This window comes from Gracilinanus agilis, chromosome 3, assembly GCF_016433145.1.
Source record: "Gracilinanus agilis isolate LMUSP501 chromosome 3, AgileGrace, whole genome shotgun sequence".
NCBI lineage: Eukaryota > Metazoa > Chordata > Mammalia > Didelphimorphia > Didelphidae > Gracilinanus > Gracilinanus agilis.
In genome coordinates, this window is record NC_058132.1 from 336,072,278 (window position 1) to 336,082,964 (window position 10,687).

At 40.0% G+C, this 10,687-nt stretch overlaps 1 protein-coding gene across 1 annotated transcript; it reads left to right on the top strand.

Moving 5' to 3' along the window:
* Positions 1–518: 518 nt before the first annotated feature.
* On the top strand, positions 519–8,973 carry TM4SF19 (transmembrane 4 L six family member 19). Its single transcript, XM_044669155.1, has 5 exons — positions 519–701; positions 1,350–1,427; positions 4,153–4,322; positions 5,009–5,192; positions 8,842–8,973. Exons 1-5 carry the CDS (start codon positions 519–521, stop codon positions 8,971–8,973), a joined length of 747 nt encoding a protein of 248 aa, XP_044525090.1.
* The last annotated feature ends 1,714 nt before the right edge of the window (positions 8,974–10,687 follow it).

Sequence of the window (10,687 nt, forward strand, 5' to 3'; positions counted from 1 at the left end):
GCTAAATAGGCACTTTACATTTCTCCTCCATTCCAGTTCTGCATTCTCTAAACAATTACCTCCAGGTCTTCTAGCAAGCCAGGCCTGGGCTTGAATCATCCTCTCTGTGGTCATCTTCTCCAGTGGGGAAAATCCTGCCGCCAGTCAGCGCCAATTAAGAGTGTCCAGAACACTAAATTCAAGAGGCTGCCTCCTAGCCCGGACATCTCAGTATCACCTACTGATTCTCAGAGAAGAAATATAGTACAGGAGGCATCTAAGGCTCAGCGATGGGGGTTCCTCAGGTGCTCTTGGGTCACAAGTGCTATAGCCGCCATATGCTTCTAGTGTCCATATGGCTATGGTGGGTGCTAGAACCTCATGGCCTCTCCTATTGGTCCTTGCTTTCCGTGATTACTGTGGCTGAGAGAGAAATCTTTTGGTTGAGACAAGAGGGAAGGGAAGGTTGATTGAAAGTTGGAATCATGATAACCTTCCCTCTTATTCCATCTTTCAGAGCACAGTTCCTGCCCCAACTTATGATGGCATGTTCTCGGTCATGTTCCCGCATCCTGGGGGTCAGCCTTGGCCTTTCAGCCCAGCTTGCTGCTGGGGCCAACCTTGCTCTATTCTTTCCTGACTGGGAAGTGACCTCTCTGAAGAATGGCCTTATAGGCAAGCATGCTCTGAGGGGCTCAGGCCTTTGGGGAGGGGGCCTGATGGTAAGTGAATATTTTTTTCTCCACACTAGTCACCTTCTCTGCTCTTCCTCATACTGGGTGTGCAATTATGTCAAAAAGAGGGTTTTCTTCTGAGGGTCCAGCAGACCAATCTGAAACCTGAAAGGGCTTTAAGGGAACCTGGGGACCAAGAGAAGAGAAGAATCTTTGGGACTGGATTGCCAAAATATAGTTTAGAGAATGTTGGGCATATTTCTGGGATAAGAACTGTGAACTAACTCTTGTCAGCATGGTCAGCAGGGCTAAAATGTGTTGTTCTAATGGTTTAAAACTGAATAAGGGCAGCAGTGGGGTGGCTCAGTGGATGGAGAGCCAGGCCTAGAGACGGGAGATCCTGGGTTCAAATGTGACCTCAGACATATCTTAACTGTGTGACCCTGGGAAAGTCACTTAATCCCCATTGCCTAGCCCTTACTCTTCTGCTTTGGAACCAATGCATAGTATTTGATTCTAAGATGGAAGGTAAAGGTTTAAAAAAAACAACTGAATAAAATTCTAGAATATAGGATAATCTTATGCATTCAGGGTATTTGACTAGCCTGTTGAGCATGAAGATGGGATCCGAAGAACTACAAGAAATCTGGTTCTCCTTCTGTTCCTCCCTTAACTCTTACCTTTTTTTTTCTACAGGTGCTCTTGGCATCCATTCTCATCTCACTGATAGGCTGGCGTCGGGGCTGCTTCAGGAACAGTGGGCCCTGCAAAAGTGTAAGTAGTTCTTTTATTCTAGTTCCTATACCTTTTTACTTTGGTTCATTGCTTTGTTTGATAGAGTCTTTGACTTGGGAAAGTATATAATACATCTCTATATTATATAGCTTTATATAATATGTATATGCATATTATATACATGCATATTAAATTTTATCCGATGTATGTCTATGTAATATAGATGTGTTTTTATTTTCATCTATAGTGAAGATAAAAACCTTCAGGTTGTTTTTCTTCATGAATGTCAAAATTGGAAGGGAACTGAGAGAAGTCAAGACCTTCATTTTACAGATATGCAAACTGAGGTCCGGAATCATATAACAGTTATCCAGAAGTTTGTTTTTCAGTCACGTCCTACTCTTTGTCAGACCCCATTTAGAGTTTGCTTGGCAAAGATACTGAAATGGTTTGCCATTTCCTTTTCTATCTCTTTTTACAGATGAGGAACCGAGACAAATAGGGTTAAGTGACTTGCCCAGGATTACACAGCTAAGTGTCTAGGGCCAAATTTGAACTCATGAAGATCAGTTTTCCTGATTTCATGCCTGGCATTCTATTCACTGCACTGCCTAGCTGCCCTTTATCAAGAAATATCAGTTGATAAAGTATTATTATTATTTCTCACAAGCAACTTTCAAAGCATGTTAATTATTAAAGTGGCTTCCATATTTGTTTAGGTTTGCAAAGGTTGTTTGCCTTGCAGAAGAAAAATGAATAAAACTTCTGTATTATGAGTTTGTGGGAAGCATCAGCTTCCCAGAAGAAGTAACTGTAGAGGTCAAAGAAACAGAGCTACAAGGTTATAAAAATAGAGATCCTCAGGCTGACAAGGATAGGATGATCCTTATTGATTTCTGTCTTGAAGGGGACCTCCACTATCTTAGAGATTTCCTACCAGGATATCTGATAAGACTAGCTATAGAGAGAGGACATCTCACTTGAACAAAACTGAGCTTTAGCAACTCCTGAGGTTTTGGTTTTATATGAGTATTCTCTTATGAAAATATGAAAGTAGGCTTCATATGATAATATGTGTATAATTCAGATCAAATTGCTTGCCATCTCTGGGAAGGGAAGGAAAGGAGGGAGAAAGACAATTTGGATCTTACATCTTCAGAAAACTTATGTGGAAAATTATTATTACAGGTAATTGGAGAAAATAATATATCTTTTAAAAATAAAATTTTTAAAAATCATCCAGTTTAAGAAATTAGAAGATTTGAAAATGAACTAGAAGCCAGCAATAATAGTAACAACAACAACAACTAACATTTATGTAGATCTGACTACATGCCAGACATAGGCAGCTAGATAGCTCAGTGGATAGAGTGCTGGGCTTGGAGTCAGGAAGATACAAGTTCAAATCTGGCCTCAGATACTTTCTAACTCTGTGACTTTGGGCAAGTCACTTAACCTGTGTTTACCTTAATCCACTAGAAAAGAAAATGGCAAACTGCTCTACTATCTTTGCCAAGAAAATTCCATGGATGGTATGGTCCATAGGGTCAATAAGAATCAGACACAGCTAAATAACATTTACCTTTGCTTGGTGCTTTACCATTAATAATTCATTTGGTTATCACAACAACCCTAGGAGCTAGGTACTTTTATTATCTCCATTTTTCACGGGAGGAAACCGAGGCAAACAGAAGTTAAGTGACTTGCTCTGAGCCATCTAGCTGCCCAAGAATCACAAGATGTGCCAAAGTTAGTTAGGAAAGCTAGCTAACAGAATTGCTGGTTATAAAAGAGGCCATTACAATTTGGGCCACAATTTTTCTTTTTCTCTTCAGTGTTTGTTTTGAGAGAAAATTCAAGAATGAGAAAGTTAGGATTTAAATGGAAAAAATCTGGTTAGATTTTGGAGGAACCATTAGTGAGCACTTAAAAATTAATCTTTCTAACTCCAAGGGATTCATGATAAAAAGTGCTCTCCACAGCTGAAGAAGGAACTGTTAAGAGTCTGATTGCAGATCACAACAAGCCATCTCCCACTTTATTTCCTTTGTGAGTTTTTTTATTGCAGTGTGATATGTGTCTTGTATCACGCCATAGGCAATATGGAAATATGTATAGCATAAAAGTATAGGTATAACCTTTATTAGACTATTTACCACCTTGGGGAGGAGGGAAAGGAAGAAGGAAAAATCTGAATCCTAAAATATCAGAAAACAATTGTCAAAAATTGTTTCTACATGGAAATGAAAAAAAAAAATTAAGTTTACCTAGTAAGGTCAAAGGCTGAATCCAAATCTTCTGTAAAAGCTTTTGAGGTAAAGATGTTGTGAAAAGGGGCGACTAGGTGGCTCAGTAGAAAGAAAGCCAAGCCTGGAATCAAGAAGACCTGGGTTCACATCTTGTTTCAGGCATTTCCTAGCTGTGTAACCTTGGACAAGTCACTTGACTCCAATTGCATAGACCTTACAGCTCTTCTGCCTTGGAATTAATACTAAGACAGAAGGCACGGGTTTAAAAAAAAAGGTTTAAGTGTCTGCCATGCAAATGGATTCCTTGCAACCGCATTAAAGCACCTGTGTCATATAATCTAGTCCTGTTTCATGTTCTGTGAGGTCCTGAGGGTCATTCCATCACCCACATCCTCCTAGTTGTGCTCTTGGGGACGTGAGAGCCTAAGGCACAGGTGACTTGCCTGGGCAGCACTGTAGGTGAGAGGATAATTCTGTCTCATACGTGGCTTCCCTCTTTTTTTCTTCCTCTATAGATGCTTGTTTCTATGCTGGCAAGTTGCCTGGCTTTTTTGGGAGCCTTTGTTTGCTTTATCACATCTGGGGCAGCCCTGAAGAATGGTCCTTTCTGCAGGTTTGGTGTTTCCTCGTCCAACAAGACCCAAGCCTCCAAGTACGGCTATCCGTTTAAAGACCTGAATGACAGGTAAATAGGATCCTAGATTTGGAGCTGGAAGGGACCTTAGAAGTCAAATGATAGCTTTAGTCCTTTCCCAGGAAATGAGAATGCTCCTTCTAGTTTCTTATCCTTCTTTTTCTTAACTTATCCTTGTCAATAACGCCATTTGGTTTTTGTTGCTGTTCAGTTCTTTCAGTTGAGACCTCCTCTCTGTGATCCCATTTGGGGTTTTTTTGGGTAAGGTTACTGGAGTGGTTTGCCATTTACTTATGCAGCTCATTTTACAGAAAAGGAAACCAAGGCAAACAGAGTTAAATGACTTGCCCACGGACACACAGCTAGGACATGTGAGAGGCCAGATTTAAATCCAGGTCCTGGTGCTCTCTCCACTGTGTTATGTAGCTACCCTCCAATTTAAATGTTTATTGAAAATTTTAAAATAATGCTTATCGAATGGTTGCTTCATTAGAACATCTATCTTTTGGCACAAAATTCTTTTTTTTTAGGTTCTGATGTGAAATCTATTTCCTTTACCTTTGAGTTTAGTGAAGTGAAAATGTAATTTTATACTAGAGTTCTATACTTGAGCTGTTTTATGAAGTCTCTGTTTTGTCTGTTTGATTGTCTGGATATCTTAATTTTATTTTTTTCCTGTTCTGTTTCTGTTCTGGTTCATTCCCAATCTGTTGGTTTTCTTGTCTTTTTGGGGATAGGAACTACCTTTATGACCATTTCCTATGGGATTCAGTCTGTATTGAGCCTTCTAGAGCTGTCATCTGGCATGTAACTTTCTTCTCCACGCTCCTGGGTGTCAGCGTTCTCCAGATTATCCTGGTATTAGTCCAATTAATCAACAGTTTCTTGGGTCTCTTTTGTGGCTTCTTTGAGAAGAGAGAGGTAAATTTCTGTTTTGGGTGCCTCTAGAGCAGTGATTCCCAAAGTGGGCTCTACTACCCCCTAGTGGGTGCTGCAGCAATCCAGGGAAGCGGTGATGGCCACAGGTGCATTTATCTTTCCTATTAATTGCTATTAACATTTTTAAAAAATTAATTTTCATCCCAGCTGTGTGACCCTGGGCAGGTCACTTGACCCCCATTGCCTACCCTTGCCAATCTTCCACCTATAAGTCAATACACAGAGGTTAAGGGTTTAAAAAAAAATTTAAAAAAAAATTAATTTCCAGGGTGCTAAGTAATATTTTTTCTGGAAAGGGGGTGGTAGGCCAAAAAAGTTTGGGAACCACTGCTCTAGAGCAAAATGGGTCTTAGTGTCTCCTGGGATTCCTCCTTAGAATTTTCGAGTAATAATAATAAGAGCTAACATTTACTTCGAGTTTAAGGTTTGCAAAGGGATTTGTATATATTATCTTATTTAAGACTTTCAAAACCCTGTGAGATAGGTGCTATTGTTATCCCCATTTTACAGATAAAGAAACTGAGTTTGAAAGAGGTTAAGTGATTTACCTAAGGTCATTGGCTATTATGTCAGGGGAATGATTTGAAGTCAGGTGTTCCTGGGTCCAAGACCAGCACTCCATCCCTTTATCACCTGTCTACCTAAGGTTGATCTAGAAGATAGAGACAGAGAGTCCAAGCAGTTAGGAACTGGAGTTGAATATAGATAAGAGAATGTGTGTATGCTGAGGTTGGAGGGAAGAAGAAAATCTTAAGGTACAAGAAGTTCCTGGAAAGACTCTAAAGATGTTCATGGACTAGGAAGGCAAAACACAAAGATGGGGAAAAACAAAGGAGAAAACAGTTCTAGGTTAGAAGAGAATGCCCCACAAAAAAGATTTCTGTACAATTCCACTTATTTTAGTATATATGCTGCCGAAGCAAGCACCCACTTATTTTAGGAGAGACATTTCAGATGCAATTTAGCTGCTAGCAAGATGTCTCTGGGGGATTTTCAGTTGCTTAGATAGGATGGCTTAAAGGAAATTGTGGCTAAACAATTGGAAATATGTCAGTTTCTCATGGATAGGTCTAACCAACATGATAAAAATGATAATTCTACATAAATTAATCTACCTGTTCAGTGCCATACCAATCAAACTACCAAAAATTATTTCATAGAGCTAGAAAAATAATGACAAATTTCATCTGGAAGAACAAAAGTTTGAGAATGTCAAGGGAAGGAGCTCCTAGGTTCAAATCTAGCCTTGGATACTTCCTAGTTGTATGGCCCTGGGCAAGTCACTTAATTCTAATGACTTACCCTTTATCACTCTTTTGCCTTGGAACCAATATTTGATATTGATTCTAAGATGGAAGGGAAAGTTTAAAAAAAAATCTGGTACTGACTAAGAAAGAGAAGAGTGGACCAATGGTTAGGTACACAATAGATAGTAGAAAAAATGACTATGATAATCTAGTGTTTGATAAATCCAAAGATCTAAGTTTCTAGGATAAGAACTTACTATTTGACAAAAACTTCAGGGAAAACTGGAAAACAGCATGGCAGAAACTAAGTATAGCTCAACATCTTACAACATATAATAAGATCAAAATGGGTGCATGATTTAGACCTAACAGGTGTTACCATGAGCAAATTAGAGGAGCATGGAATAATTTACATGTCAAATCTATGGATGAGGGAAGGACCAAACAAGAGACAGAGAGCATTACAAGATGCAAAATAGATAATTTTGGCTATATTAAATTAAAATGTTTTTGCACAAACAAACCTATATAACCAAGATTAGAAGGAAAACAAAACTGGGGGAAAATGTTTACAAGTATTTCTGACTAAAATGTCATTTCTCATATATATTAAGAACTGAGTCAAATTTATAAACTATGAATCATTTCTCAATATTGGTAAGTGATCAAAGGTTATGAACAGGTAGTTTTCAGACAATGAAATCTAAACCATCTAAAGCCAGATGAAAGAAATGTTGTAAATCATCATTTTATTTTATTTAAAAAAAACTCTTCCCTTCCCTCTTAGAATTAATACTGTGTATTAGTTCCAAGGTAGAAGAATAGTAAGGTATAGTCAATTGAGGTCAAGTGACTTGTCCAAGGACATACAGCTAGGAAATGTCCAAATCATTATTGATTAGAGAAATATAAATAAAAACAACAATCTCATACCTATCAGATTGACTAATATTATGGAAAATTATAAATATATGCGGGAATGTGGGGAAACTGGGACACTAATGTACTGTTGCTATAGTTGTGACCTGATCTAACAATTCTGGAGAGCAATTTGAACTAAATACCCAATGGGCTATAAACTGTGCCTTTTGGGCACTACTAGGCCTGTATCCCAAAGAGGAAAAAAAAAAAAAGGGAAAAGCACCTATTTGCACAAAAATATTTATAGCTGCTTTTTTTGTGGTGGCAAAGAATTGGAAATTTAAAGGATGTCCATCAATTGAGGAATGACTGAACAAGTTCTGATATATCATTGTACTGGAATACTATAAGAAATGAGAAGGATGACCTTAGAAAAACCTGCAAAAACTTACATGAACTGATGCAAAGTGAAGTAAGCAGAACTTGAAGAACATGGTACATGGTAAAAACAATCTTTTTTTGGAAAATTCTATTTAAAATTTTTTTTTATTTTTTAGAAAAATTTTCCATGGTTACATGATTCATGTTCTTACTTTCCCCTTCAACTCCCCAACCCCCCACCCTAAAGCTGACGCAAATTTCATGTGTCATTGATCAAGACCTATTTCCATATTATTAATAGTTGCATTGGTGTGGTCGTTTCGAGTCTACATCCCCAATCATGTCCGCATCAACCCATGTGTTCAAGCAGTTGTTTTTCTTCTGTTTCCACTCTTGTAGTTCTTCCTCTGAATGTGGGTGGCGTTCTTTTCCATAAATCCCTCAGAGCTGTCCTGTGTCATTGCATTGCTGTTAGTACAGAAGTCCATTACATTTGATGGTAAAAGCAATCTTGTTTAATGATCAACAGTGAATGACTTTGCAGTACTCAGCAATATAATGATCCAAGATAACTCCAAAAGACTCATGATAAAAAATGTCATCCAGAGAAAGAATTGATGAAGTCTAAATGCAAATGGAAGCAGACCATTCTTCATTTTATTTTCTTACTTTTTTTAATGTGTCTTCTTCCACAACATAATAAATATGGAAATCTGTTTTATATGATAGTACATGTATAATCAATAGCAAATTGATTGCTGCCTCAAGGAGGGGGAAGAGAAGAGAGGGAGAGAATATGAACTCAAAATGTTAGCAAATGAATGCCAAAAATTGTTTTTACATGTAAGTGGAGAAAAAAATTGAAGAAAAAAATTTAAAAGGAGGAAAGAGATAGAGAGAGGAAGGAAGGAATGAAGGAAGGAAGAAAGAAAGGAAGGAAGGAATGAAGGAAGGAAAGAAGGAAGGAAGGAAGGAAAAGAAGGAAGGAAAGAAAAGAAGGAAGTAAAGGAAAGAAGTTGAGGGAAATCAATATCACCAGGGTTTGGGGTGTGCAAGGAATGTGAGGATGATAAAATGTGTGTGAGGGGAGAGAACAGTAAGGCAGAAAGGTGAACACAGATGCTGCTCCTATTCCCTTCTAGATTCAGAAAGCTCTAATTCAGTGGGGACTTCTAGAAGAATATCCAGGAGATTTCCAAACATTGGTGCTGAAGAATGGAGTCTGGAACACTCACCCTTTTATAACCTATGGCAAAGTGGGCAGAGCTTTTTAGACAGTGTCCTGTGCCACATACTTTCTTTGTTTTCCTCCTAGACGTTGTTGCATTAAAAAAAGCTATCTGGTTTGAGGAAAGGGTTAGAAAAATATGGATAGACTATGCTACCAGGAGGAAAGGAAGAGGTTGCTAATTAAATGGCTAGTCAGAGAATTCAAGTTTAGTCTTCACTGTGTTGCCCAAATTCAGAACTTGGAGAAAACTTTTGACAAGCTCTATCATTTATTTCTCTTTTGAATTTATTGGCCTCTTTGGTTTCAGGTTTAATTCCCAGTTTGTGGAAGAGATGTCTTTCTCAAATTATCTTCCTTCTCAAAAAGAAGTTGATTATGCAAGCAAGAAAACATGAAAACACAAGACAAAGATCATTATTTAAAACTGGTACTTGGATGGAGCAAGAAACACTCACACTTTCCACTGATTGCCTTGCCCTCTTTTGTACATCTCCTGTGGACTTAACTATCAATTATTGATGTGAAAGCACATTCTACTTCACTCAGAAGGCAGTGCTTCCAATGGGACAAGGGGTGTGGCTTGAGCAATTACATGGAGGATATTACCAGGAGGAGCAATTACCAGGAAATGCCAGAGCCAGTGTTCTAAGCTTGAACTGTCCCCTGCTCACTTAATGGCCATGGGTGAATTCTTATCGATAAACCAAGCTTGGAATATTTCATCAGACCATTAGGTAATGCACAAAGACTGAGCTACTAGACTCAGTCACTCGGTATTTATGCCAATATCACCACAGCCTCTTTTCAGTGCTCTAGTGCTTTTATATGGGGCAGCTGGGTATCACGGTGGATAAAGTGCTAAGCCTGAAGTCAGGAAGACTCAAGTTCAAATCCACCCTCAGAAGACTTCCGGTTAAGATGGCGGCAGAGTAAGGAGCAGCTGCTCGATCTCTCCTGACCGAAGCATACAGGACTCCTCAAGGGGAAATAAAAACGAGTCCAGAAGAACGAAGGAACCCCACAGCAGGGCGCAACATTGAAGGTACGCAGAATCGGGGCACTGCCACGCTATAAAGGGGTGAAACAGCTCTCACTAGAACGCGAGAGGAAGAAGCCCCTCCCCCACCCCCACACCGCACACCTCCCACAACGCCAACACACAAGTGTGAAAACAGGACTGGGGCAACCAGATAATCACTGGCAGCCCCGGGGCTTGTACCTGTGCGCTGCAAGAGGAGGGACCCCAAGTGGCTGGGGGCACGCAGGGACTTTCCCCGAGCATCCACGTGGGTGAAGGCACCGCCTCTGGCCCTGACAAAGGCCCCTAAAACACGGCCTTTCCCAAGCACTGAAGGCATTGCCTCAGGTGCGAATAAAGATCTCCAGCCCACGGACTTTCACTACCTTCTGCTGGGTGAAGGCAGTGCCCTAAGAGCATCTGCCCAGGCAAAGGCAGTGCCCTAGGCTTGAATAACCATCTCCAGCCCAGGCTTGGACCTCCAGTAAGGACCAGAGCACGGCAGTGGAAGCAGCCCCAAAGGCTGCTGAAGGAACCTCGGGCAGAGGGGCAGACCGGGAACTACCAGGAGGCCTGACCCCGAGGACAAGGAGACCAGAGCCCCCCGGAGCTTGCAAGGCCCAGGCAGACCCTGAGTGCAAAGACAAAGCTGAAAAGGGGCGGAGCTAACAATGGCCAGCAATAAGGAAGTGCAGAAGAAAAAGACTATCAAGAGAAACTCTGGAACACTCGACAACTT